The 19,683-nt window shown below is 42.1% G+C and overlaps 1 protein-coding gene across 28 annotated transcripts in view; it reads right to left on the minus strand.

Annotated features, from left to right (window-relative positions):
• The window catches only part of LOC144005456 (neurexin-1a-like), a 105,399-nt gene that overhangs the window by 29,777 nt on the left and 55,939 nt on the right, over positions 1-19,683 (minus strand). For 11 of the 28 annotated variants that reach the window (XM_077503654.1, XM_077503643.1, XM_077503639.1 and 8 more), the window contains 8 exons: positions 16,557-16,718; positions 13,234-13,305; positions 12,088-12,312; positions 11,515-11,662; positions 10,378-10,508; positions 9,663-9,915; positions 5,775-5,978; positions 3,769-3,795 (listed from right to left, as the gene is read on the minus strand). In XM_077503654.1, the coding sequence (XP_077359780.1) occupies positions 3,769-3,795; positions 5,775-5,978; positions 9,663-9,915; positions 10,378-10,508; positions 11,515-11,662; positions 12,088-12,312; positions 13,234-13,305; positions 16,557-16,718 (1,222 nt within the window). Of the gene's footprint in view, positions 1-3,768; positions 3,796-5,774; positions 5,979-7,818; positions 7,927-9,662; positions 9,916-10,377; positions 10,509-11,514; positions 11,663-12,087; positions 12,313-13,233; positions 13,306-16,556; positions 16,719-19,683 lie in introns of all 28 variants that reach the window. The other 17 variants (XM_077503626.1, XM_077503632.1, XM_077503631.1 and 14 more) reach the window with 3 other exon arrangements.

The following is a 19,683-nucleotide window of genomic DNA, read 5'->3' on the forward strand; positions in this document are numbered from 1 at the left end:
GATCACTGCGCTGCACGGCGGGCAGACAGGCAGGCAGTCGATAGCGAAACGTACGCACCGACACGTATGTGTGTCGGCATGTTTGTGAGCGTTTTCTTTTTTTACTTTGTGCTGGATTGCGAGAAAGAGAAGAAAAAAAAAGATTGAGGTAGACTGCAGTGAGCCAGATGCAGTCATGTGTGTCAACCTGTACACACACAAATACGCACCCCCACACACACAAGCTTGTTTTTGGATCAGTGCGCTTTGCCACATGGCGAGGATTGTGAAATTACACCTTCAACTTCAGAAAAAGTGTCATATTACTACGTTTCATATCATTGTGACATTATTCTCACAAAAATATTTGTTTTACTCAATGAAAAATCTTTTCTACAGATGTTCGATACCACTTGTTTTTTTTTTTACAGACCGATATTAGTACCCACTGATACAGAGTACCGATACCTTGAGTCCTTTTGATGTCTAAAATTTTGTTGAACACAATGACAGAAAATTGTGAATATTTCTTTTTAACGCAGATGATAATTCATCTGTGTCAAACTGCTGCAGTATACCACCAACTACTGCCAAGGAGGACCAATGTAAATTTTTTTTTGGCTTTAAGTATAAGTGGCTGGTATTGACAGCTTCCACAAGTACCAAAAACCGTAAAATAAGGCTGGCTGGCTTACTTCTTCACCAATTCCCCCCCCCCCCCCCTTTTTTTTTTTTTTTTTAATAAATACATTTGAATTCATTTAAATTAACTTTAAAGTTAACGTAAAACAAAATCTCATGACATCCCCTTAAAAATTACAATAATTTAGTTTAAATAATTTGATGAAAAAAACCAAAAACAATTTTACTCGTTTGGAATAAAGTCACAATTTTATGAAAAATTAAATTTTTAAAGTTTAGTAAACTTTCTTATCTATTTTTTTTTAAATAAGAAAAACATCAGGAAAAGGAGTACTTAAAAGTTCATAAGCTATACTTTAAGTTTAATTTATTATTTTACTTTTTTTCCTCCTGATGATATTTCTTTAATTTATTTTATTTTAATTTATTCAAATACATCATAAAAGATTTTTCTCCGGAAAAAAAAAAAAGTGTGTGAAATGAAAGTGAATAGCAGCGCGCGCGCACAATTTGGGCCGAGATTGGCTGCGGGTCCGTGTGGCTGGCTGGCGGCGTTTCTATGGCAACTGCAGTCGTCCATTTGGCCGCCTCTTTGCCGTCGCCGAGCATTTGTCGCCCGCTTTCCCTCCCTCGCTTTCTTCTTCCCCTTCTCCGCGCTCGTGACAGACACAAACGCCACGCCAGGGAATTCAATTTCATCTGGGATTCGACTGCGCTCGCAGCAGCATGACGGGAAAGTCGCAAGCGGCAAACACACACACGCAAACGCATTCCCAAACATCCCTCATGTGCCCGCAAACAAATAAAAGCCCCCCAAGCGTGGAGGCGCGCCACATATTCTTAATTAACGCACTTGTGCTAACGCATTAGCTCGTAGGCTTTAGCTTTCATTCCACCGCTGCTTATCTGTGCTAAAATGGCCGACCAGGACACTCACTAACACACACAAACATTCATTGAATCATTGATTGAGTAAAAAGTGAGAAAAGGGTTTAGTTTAAAGGGATACTTGACTTATTTAGCCATTTTTGGCAGTCAAACATTAATATTTTGCCTATAATAAATTTTATATTTTCATTATTTTTCATGTACAATTAATACCTTTAAAAACACATTTTGCAACTTGCTGTCGACTAAAATTGGCATCACAAGGGCTCAGATAACCAATCACAGCTCAGCTTGTGAATGTCACCAAATCTAGAAAACAGGTGAGCTGTGATTGGTTACCTGAGCCCTTGTGATGTTATTTTTCGGTCAACAGCAAGTTGCAAAATGTGTTTTTAAAGGTACTAATTGTACGTGAAAAAGAATGAAAGTATCAAATTAATTATAGACAAAATATTAACTTTGTATTGCTATAATGAGCTAAATAAGTGAAGTATCCCTTTAAACAAAGTTTCTAATAACAAATATTAAAGGAATTTCAAACTCCCCGCGACCCTTGTGAGGAATAAGCGGTCAAGAAAATGGATGGATGGATGGATGGAATTTCAAACTAAAAAGATTTTCTTAAAAATGCGGAAAATGAGTGGAAATATTCAGAATAAAATACACAACGTCAAAAGAATGGTCATAATTGCACCTGAAAACTAATAATGTTACGAGAATAACTAAACTGTAAGTTTACAACGCCCCTCCCGTAATTTTACCAGGAAAAAAAAAGAAAAAAGAAAAAAAGACGTCACTAAAGCCATGAGAAAAACGACTAATTAAGGATAGCCTTGAAGTCAAAACTGTGACTTTTTTTTTTCCCCCATAAAAATCTGATTTTTTGTCATGCTTGGAAAAAAATTAAGTTGTAATTTTATGGCGTCGTTAGAATAAAATATAACTTTTAAAATAAATATTTTGAAAAATATTTAATCAAAATTGCCCTGGGATTGGCTGGCAATCAGTTCAGGGTGTACCCCGCCTACTGCCCAAAGCCATCTGAGATAGGCTCCAGCACCCCCCGCGACCCTTGTGAGGAAAAAGCGGTCAAGAAAATGGATGGATGGATTTATTCAAAATAAAAAAAAATATTTATTTCTTTATTCACTCGCCTACTTCTTGAAATGTATTTACTTGTTAAAAACAAAAAAACTTGTATACGCACTTCAAAATGTTTGCTTTGTTCTTGTTTTGTTACCTTAATCTTTCCTGCACAACCGATATTTATGTTTATGTACAGTACTTTGTATACAGCAATGCCTCTTCTTAAAGCGCTTTATAAATAAGTTGAGCTGAGAAAAAATTACAAAATTTGAACAGTTTTTTTTGTCTGAAGACTGACAAAAATGAGTAATTATGCCTCGCTTTAAAAGGATACTAGACTCATTGTTTCAGCAGTAAAAAGTTAATAATTTGTGCAGAATAAATTTGATAAGTTAATTATTTTTCATGTACAATTAATGCCTGTAAAAACGAATGTTTCCACTTGCTGTCGACTGAAGATGACATCACCTGTGCTGGTAATGACCAATCATGGCTCAGTTTGCTAACCAAACCCAGAAAACAGCTGACAGCACAGGTGATGTCATCATCAGTCGACAACAAGTAAAAAAAAAAATAATATTTTTGAAGGCATTGTACATGAAAAATAATGAAGTTACCACATTAATTATAGACAAAATATTAACTTTTTAGTGCTCAAAATGGCAGTAGTATCCCTTTAAAATCAAATCTCCAATTTTTTTTCATACTGTTAAGCCAGCAACACTTCGACAACGAACACGTCACATCCTGTTGGCACTCTTATTTTGAAACCTGTTCACACCATTTCCACTGAACTAATTGGCAAAATGCTTGTGACGTAATCCCTTTTTAATGTGTTATTTTGTACAGAGAGGATGTCTGTACAAAATGATATCGCATAATAATACGATATCGCTACAGCTGATCATGTAATAAATTGTTGCTACTTTTGGTATCAAACGTTGTGACACCCTTAATAACAGGAGTAGTGCAGTCAGCGCTATATGTAATTTAACAGCTAATGTGCGAGCTGTAATAGTGCCCCCCCCCAGCATTACATTTAGCAGACCGGCCCACCAGAAAATGATCAGATGAGCAAACACACATTAAGGAAGAGGAAGAAAGAGAGGTTGATGATGATGAAGATGATGATGATGAAGAAGATGAGGTTATGCGAGATGGAGGCTAACTTACTGGCGGTACAGTTTATCCTGATACAGTCTGGAGGGAGAGCAGAGCAGAGGGTTAATGCCGCACACGCGCACGCAACCTCCACGTCTCCCGGGGACGCGCACGTCGACACACCGCCGGCCCGCTCTCAGGCCCGGGCGACCACCCGACCGGGCGGCGAACGTCCCGCGCCCGCGTCGGCGCCGCCCAGGCCTGAGTCGTACAACGGAGCCAATCATTTGTTGGGTTTGGGTTTAATTTTATTTCCTCGTTTTTTTTTGCTACTGGATGTGTCGCGTGGCGTCAACCGCAGAGGAGGCGTGGCTGCAAACAACCAGAGACCCACACATACGCCCCACTGTCAGACGTGTCGTGTTGAAAGGGGTACACACATACCGATAATTGGGATTAATTGGAGATTTTTTACATTCCTTGTGATCAAGTTTGCAAAGGTCTGATTATCATAAAGGATAAAACTGGTCATTCTGAACCTGCTCGTGGATGGTCATTCTCTCAAAGATGATCCTGAACGATTATCTTGGGGTGTGGGGTGTGTTGAGATTTTTTTCGCTCCCCAATCTACTCTAAAAACCTAATCGTAAATGTTAAACCTCTTCAATATTTACGATCACAAATCTTTGTGTGTTTGGTTTACATCGCAATCTAGTTAATTTGATATTTCTAAAGGATGTTCCTAATTGATTGATTATCCTGAGGTGTGTGGGTGTGTCAGGAGTAAATGATGACCGTGTTGATTATTTATGATCCCAAATCAATGCGTGTGGTCGGCACCGCAATCTAATAAAGCAGATGTCTCGAAAAGATTATCATTATTGATTATCTGGTGGTTTGGGGTGTTTTAGGAGTATTTTTTTACTCCCCAAACTACTTGGAAAATCTAAACAAACGTAGATGTTAAACATGTTTTGTGATGGCAAATCCTTGCACAACACCGCATTCTAGTAAAAGGAGCTACACCTGCACTGATAATCGGGCCAAAACGGAGCAATTTCCATCGGATGTGCCTAAAAGATGTGGGGTGTATTAAGAGTGATTTTTTTCCCTCCTTCCTAATCAGCTAAGAAAACCTAAACAATCGTAAATGTTACATCTGTTCAATATTTACAATGACATCGTTATCTCGAACTGTGATTGTGACATTGATTGGCTGAACGACAGCCAAGCAGGAAGTTCGCTTCTGCTTCTGTTGGTAATACACTCAACGTACCGCAATGAAATTGAAGAGATCGCAAACAATGCAGTTGCGTGATAAGCGAACGGTTTGCCTAGCTTCCTGTTATTCTTCTTCTACTACTACTCTTAGCTCCCCAGTGGCACCATACTGCCTCACACAGGTGAGTCTTGGAACTACAACTGGTATGATGATGTGCTACGTTAGTCAAGATGTTTTTTTTTCCTGGTCATGTTTGGGTTGTCGGTATGTGTATACACCATTTTTTTTTTTGTGAGTTGTGACTTGGTTAAACAGTTTATGTTGTGTTTGTGTTGCTGGGGGATGTACGGGTCCACTGGCAGTGAGCAGAGAGTGCGGCTTGAAGCTCGGACCCTCTGTTCGACATCACACAAAAAAAAACAGATAAACTTTGCTGACATTTTAAACATACAGCGGAACCTCTACGAAATGCGTTTGTAGATAAAGTCTTGGCTGCTTTAGCCTTGCGGATGCTAATATCTTAGGACGTGGCGAAGCTGCATGTGGCTCAGGTTAATTTTGTCAGCCCTGTTCCGAGTGACTGTAAACAATTGTATGTTTGTGATCAAGCAGCAGCCCCATAAACAGGCTGCCATACGTACTCAGATAATTGGACTTGGTGAAGCAGCATGTGGCTCAATCACCCAAGTTTAAATTTTGAACGTCCTGTTCTAAGCAGCAAATGTAGACAATTGCAAGTTTGTGATTATGGGTGAAGAGGTTCCACTGTAGAAGGATTTGTAAAGCCCATGTTTGATTCGTAAAAACGTCAACAACAACATTCCAGTCGGAGCCGGATTTGAGCGCGGGCGAGTACCTAGGTTGACGGTGAGGCGCACACGGCCGCCATCCAGCTCCAGGCGCAGGGTGTCGGCCGAGTTGCGGGACGTGGTCGCCATCAGGACACCGTACGCCCGCTGGGAGCGGAAGCGCAGCGACACGTCCTCCGCCTCCGTGTGCATGGCCATGGGCAGCTGCACCTTCATAAACTTGCTGCCGTCGTACGACAGGATGGTCGCGTCTGCGGGAGAGCGACAAGAAGCCGAGCGTGAGAAGAAGGACGGCGATCGACGGGGGGGAAAAAAAAAAAAAAAAAAACACGCAAGAGATTGTCAGACGTTTCATTCGGCGCAGACCTCCTTGTGGAGACGATAGAAAAAGGCGGCCACAGCAGATAGCGTGCTTTAACCCGCGTGCTAAAAATATCGCGGGCTAGCTGGCGGCTTGCTGCGATCAGGTTGCATCAGAATACGCGGCGGTGGCATAGAAACGCCGGCGGGGCCCAAAAGCCCCGCAGCGGCCGCCGCGCAACAAGCGCAGGTTGATCGCATCTGTGCGCTCATTTGCATATTCATTTGCATATCCATCATCTTCTCACCCGCGCTACCTGCTGGGGCCAATCCTCAACCGTTAAACTGTTTACCTCTGAGGACGCCCGTTCTTTATTGGACAATTACGGACGCGGCTAAACGCGCTCTCTCTGTTTTTTTTTTTCTCTATCTCTCCATTACTACTTTGCTTCAATCCCCCCCCCGCTCTTCCTGTTTCCGCGGGAGACGGCGGGAGCCAAGGCAAAAACAACAGAACAGGAAGAGAGGGAGGCTCATGCATACTGATGAGGGGAGAGGGAGATAGCGTGCGTGTGTGGCCGTGTCAGAAGAAGTGAGCGAATTTATGTGTGAACAGAGGAGGGTTTAGTTAAGTGAGGGAGGCAGAAGCTGTTGGTTAAAATGCAAATGAGGCCTCATTAACGGCGAGGGAGGAAGAAGACGAGGACCAAGACGAAGATGGTCACCTAGCGTTGAAAACCGCTGGAGAAAAGAAGAGCAGCGCACATGCTGTTGTTCACGCCTACCGTTTTTTCACTTTGATTACGGCTACCTCGCTTTTTTTTTTTCCTCTCTTTTTTTTTTACTAAAGGGGCCGTCAGTGGAGGAAGAATAAGCGACACGCGTTTCTAGCCTACTTCTACAAAACGGCAAAAAGCACAAATCAGCATTCACCATTGAAATCAATAGAAAGGCCATTAATGGGTTATGAATGAGAAAAATAGTACTCGATCATATTATACTTAAAAAAAGATACAGTAATGATGTAATTAATTAAAATAATTTGTTTTTGTCACATGTTCCCCTTCAATGCTCATTCTGACATGTGTGCGTTTTTTGCAGAAGATGAAAAAAAATGGGATGAAATTGTTATTTTATTTTATTCTATACGTCATTAAAAACACAATATTGAAACATAATACAGTGGACCCACCCCACGCATATTCCGATTTTTTTTGCCTTTCCAACATTTAAAAAATATTTTTTTACAATATTTGAAGCGGTCTTGTTGGCGCGTCCCCCCGGAATGGCGCCGGATCACAGCTAGAATAATCTTTCAAAGAGGAAGCGGTGACAGCAAACATGTCTGCTCTTTGGAGAATAAACATCGGCGGCGGCGTGTTCGTTTAAGAAGCGAGGGGGTGGAACAAAGAGCGGCAGAGGAGGAAGACGAGGAGGAGGAGGGAGTGTATAAAAAAAAAAAAAAAAAAAAAAAAGGAAAAAGGGAGGAAGAAACCGCAGGTAGAAGGCGTAAACACGGCCAATCACTCTCTCCATCTGCTTCTCCATCTGTGCTTCCTTTAATCCAGCCACGCTGCAGTTAGTGACCCCTCAGTGCACACACACATACACACACACTTGGGCATGAGAAACACTTTCGAGTCCCGCGACAATCTCCGCCGCTTCCTATTCTTGTCCGACTCCATCTCGCCGGCCGTATCAGTCTGGCCGCCGCTGTTCCCTCTCTCAGCTCGTCAGTTTTTTCCCCCCCTCGTATCTCGCTGTCGAGATTCTCCCCCGTCGTCCCCTCACCTGCTGTCACGTTGCGTCGGTTCCGAGCCAGCGCCTCCGTCCTCGCCGCATCCGCAGCGCCGCCGCTATCGCTTTCCTCGCCCCCGCTGTGGCCCCTCGCTCCCTTCTCTACGCCGCCGAATAACAAGAAGACGTTGAGCTATTCTTACAACCGGACAGTGCAGGGATGGGCGGCCATTTTGTCATCAATCTTTACCGCGGTGATTTATTTTTTTTTTTTTAATGTGCACAGTGGTGCAGTGGGTAAAAGAATGTCGTCAACATGAGCTGACAAGAAAGCGGAACGCAAAAGAAATGATGAAAACTTCAGAATGGGAGGAGGTCATCAAACTTGCATATTTATGGATATTAAGATAGTACCTCGGCTTTTGGATTTTGGAGTTGATCACCGATCAGCAAGTCAAAAAAAAAAAAAAAAACCATGACCGACCTGATTATAAAATGGGCTAAACCATATATATATATATATATATATATATATATATATATATATATATATATATATATATATATATATATATAGGGGTGGGACGATACGGTAAACCACAATTCGATATTGATACTTTTAGCAATATATCACGATATGTGACTGAAAAAGCCAACAAATGCCCATAAAAAGGGAAATGTCTAATTATGCCTTTATTCAATGCCAAAACTTTGTACAATGTTCTGCATAGTGCCTCACTGCCTGTTAGCCTTATAATAGTAAACATTGTAAAGTGAGACAAATAAAAGTGCATAAACATTTAGAACATAACACTGCACAACTGGACATATTACATCGATATCTACTGTCAGTGTATCGATAATTTATTGCAACAGAGAGCGCAACAATATATTGCAATATAAATTTTTTTCTCCCACCCCTAGTTGAAATGCATTTGGGAAAAATAGCAACAATTAAATTCTAAAAATTCTCCCAAAAACTGATAAAAATTCAATATATGGAAAATTAAATATGAAAAAAAATATACTGAAAATAAATGTAAAAAAGAATTGGACAAAATAATCCTGTATATGCGGAGAAATCTTTGATTGATTATTTAATATTTATTATTATTTTGATGGTAGACAGAATGTTCCTGGAGTGGACAAGGTTGTTTGCTGAAATATTTTATTTTGCAGATTGATCACTGACGTCATTGATCAATCATCAAATTTTGACATTACAACCGATCGCCTATTTTTCTTAAATAGCAAACAATATCTGCCGATCAGATCATTTCAGAAGTTTAGTTGTATCCAAAAGTGTTTTTCTACTACTCGAATTTTCTATTTTGTTTCTGTGTCACCGTTTTGTATAAATGCAAAGACACATAATAAAAGAAAAAAAGAAATCTGGCGTTTTCCAACTTTTGTGCTAGTACTAGAAGAACCTGGCATCCCACCTGTAAAATCTGAATTTTTCTGACTTTTCCTATCTTGCTGTTCACTGACACAGAATTGACGGAAGTTGACATGTTACTTTTCTGGATTCAGAGGTAGCATCAGAAGTCTTTTTTCATTCGAGATAACCTGTTTACATATGTATGAGCGGGAAGAAACATTCCCGTATACATGGTAATTATGCTCGATTGGAATACCTGTTTGAAAGTGCGTCGCACAGATGACGTCATTTCCGCTTTTGACTTTCTACATTTAATAAAAAAGTAATCGATTTCCTCCTCGCTCCAAAAGTGTGTTTCTTTGCTGCATCGTCGTGTCTGCTTGACTATTTACGGACTTACATACACGTATGTATATATATATATATATATATATATATATATATATATATATATATATATATATATAGATACGCACTTAACGTAACAATAATAAAGTAACTTTTTTTGGGGACCGACCTCTCTCGCAGGATCGCCCGAGGTAGCCGGTGCCCGAGCAGTCGCAGACGTAGCGGTTCCATCCCTCGCGGCAGACGCCGTTGTGCTGGCAGGGGTTGGACAGGCACTGCTTGGGCGGCTCCCTGGAGCACGACGGCTTGACGCCCACCGCCCGCTGGGCCTCGGCCAACCGCCGGATGTCTTTGCTCTGGCCGTCCACGAACAGGTCGCGGATGCAGCCCACGTAGCCGTAGTTCAGCAGCGCCGTCCACACCTGAGGCACAGAAAAAAAGAAAAAAAAACTTCAGCCAAGCGTTAAATGACTTTGACATTTGGCAGTTTCTTAAAATGTAATTGCCGGAGTAGCTCGGAGATAAAATCTAACTGTTGCGCTCTGTTTAATTAGCAGGAACTCAACACTCAAGTGTTTTATCAAATGTAATGTGTATGCCTTTATGGGGCGTGGCCTAGTGAGTGATGTCAGGCACTAGAATCGTGTTCGCCATTAAATTTTTTGATTGTGGCCAGCAGCAGCTCCTTGAGTTATATTTTGGATTTTCTACTTGTGTTTGGCTGAAATTTTGTTCGCTTGTCTATGGCTTTTCCCATTTTGTGTTAGCATTATGCTAGCAGACTTTAAAGGCAAAGTTATGTTTGTTTGAAACAGCCTAAAGAGTTTTAAGTAGAGTGGAAGCTCTTCTACTTGAACTCCCCCAAAAATGATGTTGACACGCACCTCCGTGGGGAAAATGAGTCCGGCGCGGTCTTCGGGAAGACCCCCGAGGTAAAGCGTGTCATCCAAGTCCAGGATCTCGCTGTCGCCGGGCGCCGTGTAAGCCGTTCTCACACTGTTCACTGAGATGGTCCCTGAATGCAGCACAAACATTGTTGCAATGACGTCCAGCCACCACCACCACCATCATCATAATCATCATCATCACCATCTTCCCGCCTCTCTCTTTGCACTCCTCCACATGACAAGCGACGCAAATGAGAAGTCTCATCAGTGAGTCATCATCAGCGGTGGCGAGCGCACGAGCGAGCGACGTCCACCATTTTGTCATCAATAAATCACGGCCCGCTTTATTTTTAGTCGCGGCCGCCGCCAACAATGGAGAAGTAATGAGGGCGGGATGAGAAAAGCGAGTGCGCCGTTTGCAATTACAAAGTCATAAACAATGCGAGTGTATATTGATGTTTGGAGTGTTGGATTCAATAAGCCGTCGTTTGTTTTCTGACTACAGACAGCAGGCAGACAAACAGGATTACGGCCCCTTTTCCACATGGGAGCAGCAAAGCGGGCAAATTTTAGCTCGGGCCCCCGTCGTGCCAGCAGCGCCGGCCAAAACGTGACGCGCTAGGAGAGGGGAGCGAGGAGGGGGGAGGCGGGGCGCCGCCTCTTCAGCAACGTCCCCCACTCCGGAATCTATTGTCCCATCTTGTCTCCTTTAGATCATAATACGCATGAGACTACTTTATGGATGCCGGGGGCGGGCAGTAGGAGAAGAAGAGCAAGATAAGTCATATATATTTGGGTAATCAAATCAAACCAATGGATCAAGAAATATAACCATGTGGGAAAAAAAAGGCAAAAAATAAAACCAAAAACAACAAATTTTGTTCCAAATCATGGCAAATAAAGTCAAAGTAAAAAAAACACTTGAAGGACAATATATATATGTTATATATAATATATATAAATAAATTATCATTATATATAAATAAATATATAAATAAAGTTAATGGACCAATTTAAATTTCAAATAGTCAAAAAAGTTATCCATTAAAAAAAGAAAATTGAAAATGTATCAAATACAAGTTCAAAGATCAAAATATCATGTGGTCAAATAAAATAAGACATGTGGGGACGTACCTGAGCGTCCGTCCCTCTGAAAGTCCACATGGTACCACTCGCCATCATTCACCTTCCTGTCGATGGCTTTGGTCTTGGTGGTTCCAGAGCCCATGTCCAGCAGCAGGTACAGGTGGCCGTCCAGCATCTCGATGGCGAAGAAATCCACCTAGAACACCAACAGGACGCTGCGTTAGCATCGTAAAAGTCATTTCTTGCTCTTGCTCTTAGTTATCCCTCCATATTAACTATGTTGACAAAAAAAAAATTGATAAAAAGTGGTCGGCTGAATATGTTCCATATAAGTTCACGTGTAAAACACACCTTATGGAGTTCCACAGGGTTCATTTCTGGAACCTCTGCTGTTTCCATTGTATCTGCATATTGTCATTGTATACAAAACAACAAAATTTGAGGTTGCTACCCATTTGTGCTTATATATAAAAAACATTTCCTGCTAATGAAGTACATCAGTACATCAATGGCAGTAAACAATTGGATTCCAGTTGCCGAATATAAAAGCGAATGAGTTAACATAAAAAAATTTTTTTTTTTTAAATGACAAAACCGGAGTTAGTATCTCCTGGCGTTGACCTTGAGGGTGGGCGGCGTGCGTGGGTCCTTGCGTTGCATCTGCCGGGGCTTCCCGTGGCTGAAGAGCATCAAGCCGTTGGGCTCGGTGGTCCTGAAGTCGAAGGAGATGGAGCCCGCCTTCTTGGCCGTCCACTTGCTGAGCGCCACGAAGGACTCGGGCGTGTCGAAGGTGACGGGATCCAGCGTGGCCACGCTCTCGCACTTGAAGGACACCACGCCGCTGACCTGCCGGCGCGATCGCAGTCATGAGACGTGGGAGCGGGCGGGCTTATCGCAAAACAAAAATGGGATTGAAATAACGCCAGGTTCTGCTCACGGCTACGTTTCAACAACTTAATCTCATTTAGCCGGAGCAGAAAGTCTTTAAAGATGGTGTCGAGGGAACCCCCTGATTATCGCGGGGGACGCTTTCCAGACGCACATGCAATAGGTGAAAATACAGTCATTGTTTTTTTTTTTATATTACTGGATACAGCTCAAGGTTATTACAGTTAATGGAAACTAACAAACTAAACTAAAATTGGAAAAAATATTTTCGCTAAAGAAATAAAATAAAAATGAGTTCTTTTGAAAAAAATGATAATTAACTGAAAGTACATTTTAGATTTTATGAAACTAACACAAATAATGATAATTAAGAGTGAAAACGTCCTCCGTTTTCATCACTTAATTTCATAAATGAGTTTTGAAATGTACTTGTTTCAGTATTCATGGTCAGCAGAAAGAAGGTTAAACAGCCAGTCGGGAATTGTAGCTTTTTTTAATTTATTTTTTTATTACGTAATATTCATTTAATTAAATCCTTATATATATATTTAAAAAAAAAAACTTAAACAAATACTAAAACTAATAATAAACTAAATTAAAAAAAGCATTTTTGAAAAAGTAAAAAATACAAAACCCATTCTAAAAAAGACTAAATGAATTTAAAAAAACAAAAATCAACATAAAACAAAATAAATTAACCATAATGAAAAAAATCCAACATTTCTATACTAAAACTCTGATACAACTTTGGGGGAAAACTTGACTGTGTTTCTCCTTTCCCACATGCAAGGGCATTACAGTAAGTAACTATACCTTAAAAACCCATTTTGAAAAAGGCTGGACCTGTATAAGAGGATCTGACAAAATGGCTGACTCTACCTTCATCTTCGGGTCTCCCTGTTTAGCGAGTCTAGACAGCTCCAGCCGCACATCGTTATTCTTGTACACCACCTTCAGGCCAAGAAAAAATAAATAAATAAAAAATAAGGGAGATGAGATTTAAGGGGGTAGGAGGAGAAAGGATGAAACATGAAGTCACCTTTGAATCCCCAAAGACGCAGCCTTTTATTTGGAAGAATTTCTTGGGAGCCATTTCAAACACTCATAATTGGACTTCGGGGAGTGTTCTTTGATTACCCTGAGTCAGAACCAACCACTGAAAAAGCCATTCCCAAATGAAGCTGATTCCAACCCAGGGATATCACCCAGTCCACTTCTTTTTTTTTTTTTCCCAGACCGACGACTTAAATTTGTGTACATACTTGAGTTTTACTTAAACAGAACCCATTTTAAACTAAGTAATTGTTATTACTGACATTTTAACTGCATCTTTGTCAAACAGTTCTGCGATATATTTCTCTTGAAGGGAGCCTGTAACACAAGGCACTTCAGTGCAGTGATGCTTCAGTCTGAACACAAGGGGGCACTGTGTAAAAGTAATAAATGGATAAGAGACAAAGAAGAACATATAGGTGAAGACTGCGCATTACCCGATTGTAAGAAATATGCTCCCAAACGTCAACAATTCTTGATCCTTGGTATATTTAAACAAAAGCACACCACACTTGGGGGCCTATTTTACATTCTGGGGGAAGAAAATGCACAACATGTCTGCTTTAATTTCAAGTATTGCGCGGTTGTGACTATTTTGAGGCCGGTGGCTCATGTTCCTTCCTGCTGCGCTTCGACACAGAACGCTCTCTGATTGAGCAGCAGAAGACGGCGCCTGTGCCGAGCATTCTAATGCGACGAGCGCAAAAACACAAGCTCGGCTTTATTAACCCGAACCTCCTTCTCCCCGTCCCCCCACTCTCCTTTGGCTCTGGAGGCCTTTGACATGTTCTTCTTAGCCATTAGCCTCTGCATGTATTAAACGAGCAAAATAAATGAACCGACGCAATACAATTACTGTAAATATTACAATAAATAAATACTGAAAACTGAAACTGAAATTTGAAGAAAAAAAAAGAATTAGAAAACAAAAAACAACAACATAATCAAATATGGCATGTTTCCGTCTACCCGCAATAAAGTCAAGTAAAACAAAAATGAAATAAATGCATGTTTGCAAGTACAAGCAAATCAACGCAATAAATACACTTAGGAAAATGAAGTGATATACAGTAAACCAAACAAATAGTGATGCAACATTAATGGCAATATGGCGACATCCCGATATTAAAATTGGCACAATATCGTCAGCACGTTATATTAAAAATAGCACATCCGCAAAAAAGGCCAAGTTGTTTTCCAATTGTGCAGTTGCAGTACCCTCTGGTAATTCAGAATGTTTGGCCATTTAGAGACCCATGGTCATTGCCAGATGTAGGGTAACGATTGGGGGAGAAAAAAAGAAAAAAAAGAAAAAAAAAAGATAGTGCTTTTTTCCAACATGAGCTTTTTTGTATTGTGAGTTCTCATACCGGCGGCACGGTAGTCGAGTGGTTAGCACGTCCGCTTCCCAGTTCTGAGGTCTCCGGTTCGAGTCCAGGCTCGGACCTTCCTGGGTGGAGTTTGCATGTTCTCCCCTTGCCCGCGTGGGTCTTCTCCGGGTACTCCGGTCTCCTCCCACATTCCAAAGACATGCATGGCAGGTTAATTAGGCGCTCCGAATTGTCCCTAGGTGTGCGTGTGAGTATGGATGGTTGTTCGTCTCTGTGTGCCCTGCGATTGGTTGGCAACCAGTCCGGGGTGTCCCCCGCCTACTGCCCAGAGCCAGCTGAGATAGGCGCCAGCAGCCCCCGCGACCCTTGTGAGGAATAAGCGGTCAAGAAAATGGATGGATGGATGGAGTTCTCATACAGTATAGCTGAGATTTTATATCACCAACCTCCCCCACAATATCGTGACATCTGATTTTGATTTATAAAGTTTCATTTAACACAGTAACAAAAAATTGCACACGAAGACCTTTCCTTCCAATGCAGAAGACGAATGGCCGATGCATCAAACTGCTGCAGTATAGCGCCAACTACTGTCGAGGAGGACTTCTATTTACCGTTCTAATTTCCATAAATTGAGTCCAAGTATGATATAATTCTACTGTTATATCTATTGTGATATGATAACGGCATGAAGCTAACCCTGTAAAATTACAGAAGAATGTGACATCCATAAGGACGTCTTCATTTGCTTGCACAAATGATGACGGCGCGGCGATAATAAATGTACAAATGTGCCTGCTTTAAACGTGACCCCGTCTTAATGGAAACATCCAGGACACGTACAGGTCTCTATTTGGCATGTCATCTGTCGCCTCATTTGTTTACGACTCCTGCTCGCTGCGTGAATGAAAGACATGCATTTTGCTCGCTGTGTTTGTCTCTCCTCAGTTGCGAGGTTGTGTAGAAGAATCACGTGAGTCGCAGCCGGGCTAATTAGCATGTGGCTAGTCCCTCAGCGACGGTCCACATCAGCGATTCTCTCTGATGTTGGCAAGGTGTCTGGGACTTTTGGTGAGAATCTGCCAGTTGGAAGTGACTGTGTTTGTTGGCGTGCTTTTTTTTTTTTCCTTTTAAGAGAATGTTGGGAAAATATGAGGAAAGCAACCGACACTAATAACCGTTTGCATCAGATACAAGCCATTTTTTTTATTTTTTTTTATTTTTATTTTTTTTAAATAGACAACCAGATAATTATTATTATTTTTTTTTAAAGATCTGTTTATTCAGGATCAGGATCAGGAATGAATACTATAGTCAAGTACGGTTAATGTAATTTTAAAAGGGCATTCAATTACACAAACTGAAGTCTGTGACGTCATCCACCAATACAAAAAAAAAAAAAAAGCGAACCGGAAAGCACTTGAAATTGGTGAAAGATGATCCTCGGAATGCTTTTACATGGACGTCAGCGGTTATTTTTCAATTTCACGGCAGCGAACGCGACGTGCGGCTGCATGAGGGATGTAAGTCAAAGAGATTTGTGACAGGATTAGTCCCGTCTAGGGACGTGGAATCTATCGTGAGCGACTGAATCAGTCAGACGGAAGATGTAACCGAGCTAAGGAGCATACAAATATATCAGTCTAAGCTTCGTGTATTGTTTGAAGAGCCCGTAAAGTGAATGCAGACGTTTGTTTTTAAATACATTAGACGTGTGTGAAGATAAATGCTGAAACCTCAAGTAAGACGTTAAGCAAGACAGATCCCCCCCACAAAGGAACTCTGTTGATATCTTTACTGACATCAAAACCGCCCCACCTCTTTCAAGCAGCCCATGAAGTTGTTGCTGACTGGGGAGCCGGGCAGGTCAGCCGTGCTGGGGCTCCCTCCCACGTAGAAGAAGTCGTCGGACCCCAGCATGGTGTAGTCCTCCTGGGTGTAGCCCGTGGTGGTCAGGATGCCGTCCACCGAGATGGTCACCTACACAACAAAGCACAGGGAAAGGACACGCTATATACTCACACCCAAAGGCGGCGCTAGGCGCTAGCTAGCTAGGTGGAGACCAGCCAAATTAGCCCCCGTTATTCTGGCAACAAAATGTGTATGTGGCGGAGAGATGGCCTGATTGGTTTGGGGACTCGTGTGTGTTTCTGCATTCGATTGTAGTGCGGTGGACTGTGTGTCGGAAGCGGGGGATGTTTTCGAGAGGCCATCTGTGGGAGTCCAGGTTGGAAGGAAACCTTGCGGTGCTAGTGGAGGTCATGGGTTGGAGTGGGCCGTCGCGCCAGTTCTAGCAAATATCTTGGATCGATGGTGTTGTGATCTGCTTCCAGGTTACGAGTGTCAGAGTTCTTGGTTGTAAGACTGGCAGTTCAAAAGACCCAAAGGTCAGGTGGTTCCACGCTGTACCCAACCCAGTAGACGTGCCTTAAAATCCAAGTTCAGGGTTTGGGGACAAAGTCATCCCAGTGGCCCAGGATAAAATCTGGTTTGAGGATCTGGAGTTTGGTGTTAGAAGTCGTACCGACAAAGGGTAAGAAAGTCATCATGCCACCGAGTCATGCTGAATGGTGTTGTGGTCATTGTGCAGATCTTCAAACCCAATAGACTGGTTCGAATTCGGATTATAGCTGCTGTTCCTCAGAGTCTGGTGAAAAATAGCATCAGAAGTGGAAGGGTAAGCAATGACACTCTGGATGGGGAAGGTAGCGAGAGAAAGATACCGTTCAGAGTACAGGTCTTTCCAACCCAACAGACCCTGGATGAAATATGGGTTCAGGCAAGTTTCTTCAGCCAAGAGACTTTTCTCAAACCAAGGTTCAGAGTACTCTTCCTCAGATATTGGTGATTAATGTTGTAAGTGGGATGTTCAGCTATGACACGTGGCCATCTTGGGAACAGGGGAGATGCTACGATGCCAAAGAGTGGTGTCAGTGTACAGGTTTTTCAACCTAATAGAACTGGGTGTCAGTAGGATCCTGTAAAATAGTCCAACCTCCAGAAGGGGGATACATTCTGAGTGATCGAGATTTGGTTGGCTTTTAGTTATCCCGGCAGAGGGTTTTTTTTTTCAACCCAGGGGACCAGTGGGTTGACGGTATTCCTCCTCAGTTACAGTTTGGCAACAAATTGTCTCAGATGTGGGATGGCAATCTGTGCTACAGTACCGCGACAAACGAGGGTTTGGGGGGGGGGGGGGGTGTAGCTCGTCTCTTAGCTGTTGTGGTCAAGGTTTGTTATCATGTAGGTTAAGGAGACTCTTCCTCAGAGAGAGGTGCCAAATTGGATTGTTAGCTCTGACGGAAAGATCTGGCTAGCCTGGCTCTTAGTTGTTAGGGTCAAGGTTTTGTTTTTTTGTTTTTTTAACCCACGAGACCAATCTATCTGCAGCGAGATTCCTCTGTGATAAAAACGGTGTCAGAAATAAGATTCCTAGCTGTAAATCTACCCGTAGCGAACCCAGTTGCGAACACAACCCTTGACAACACTAAAGTTCAAAACACGCTTGCCTAGACCACCTGCAGAAGCCAACCAGGACATACTGCTGGACAAAAGCAACACCATTGTCCCGTTATTGATCCTGGGGGCTGAGAAATCATTTAGCGCCACGGCTGATATTCGTGTCCACGACAAGGGTCACTTTGTCAACACTGTAATGGAAAATTGCGCTACAAATGCTGACTCCACCTTTGCATTAAAAGCTCTTTGTCCCGTCAGTGATTTGATTTACTCGCCAATACAACTTTTAACAGCCTGCCTGGCTCAACACGCAAGCAGCTCATTTTGCCACCCAACACGTTCCAATCCTGTCACTTGAAGGCCGTTGTGAGTATTCCTGCTGTTTATAAACAGTAGCAGGCGGAAGGTGTTAGTACGAGTCCGCAGGCTTCTTGGTGCTAGTTAGTAGTGTGGCGTTACTGAGGTGGATGATGTTAGTAAGCTGCGATGGTGTTAGTGTGTTGTTAGTTGCGATGATGTTGTTAGTGGAGGTTTGCCATCTTGGGGGTGGGTTAATTTTTTTTTCAGCTCAGATGACACCCTGACGACGAACACACACTTATTGATTAATACACACACTTACACAAGTAGTTAGATGGGCCACATCTCATTCCACAAGTCAATCTCAAAACATGCGGTGTGGTTGCTCATTCCACATGCGCAAAGAGGATGATGGGATGATGCCAAGCACGCAGCCGCAGCTGGGAAGACCGGGAAACATTAAAAAAAAAAAGATTTCAAGCAATGATGAATGGGCCATCGCACCCTATTTCTCTTGGCCAATCCTCGAAATGACCAAAAACGTTGACGTCATACTCCGTCAACAATAGACTAATATGGACTATCTTTCTTGGATATCTGCTTCTAATTGGTCTTGGGGTTCATTTTAATTCCTTAGGAAGAATATGTCAAAATACGATTCCTGGATTTCGCCCAAATTGCTACTTCAACCTAAAATGCCCAACTATTAAATTTGAGCTGTGATAGACATGACCACCTAATTTTCTGTCAATTAGTGAAACTGGTGTTAGGGGCAGAATTTTTTCCTAACTTTCAAGGGGGCGCTACTGAGTGAGAAATTAGGACGCCCGCAATACAGGTATCTGCTTCAGATGGGGAATAATTTGGAGGAATCTCTTAGAGCAGTTTGTCAAACTACAAATTGCCTTAATAAAAAATGGCCGACTTCCTGTTCGATTTTGGCCATGACACCTGGTGACCAATTAGTCAAAGATACTTGCTTTCAATTGGGATTAGGGCTCATTTAGGCAAATTGCATAGTAGAAGTTTGTCAAGACACAACCTCTGGAATTTGCCCAAAATGGCTGCCTTGAAAATATGGTCAACTTCCTCTGCAATTTTAGCTATGTGAATGAATCGATTCTCTATCTAGGATACCTGTAACCAATTGTGATTGGGGCTTGTTTGGGCAATTCCCTTGTAGGCG

The sequence above is a fragment of the Festucalex cinctus genome, chromosome 17 (genome assembly GCF_051991245.1).
Source record: "Festucalex cinctus isolate MCC-2025b chromosome 17, RoL_Fcin_1.0, whole genome shotgun sequence".
NCBI classification, from domain to species: domain Eukaryota; kingdom Metazoa; phylum Chordata; class Actinopteri; order Syngnathiformes; family Syngnathidae; genus Festucalex; species Festucalex cinctus.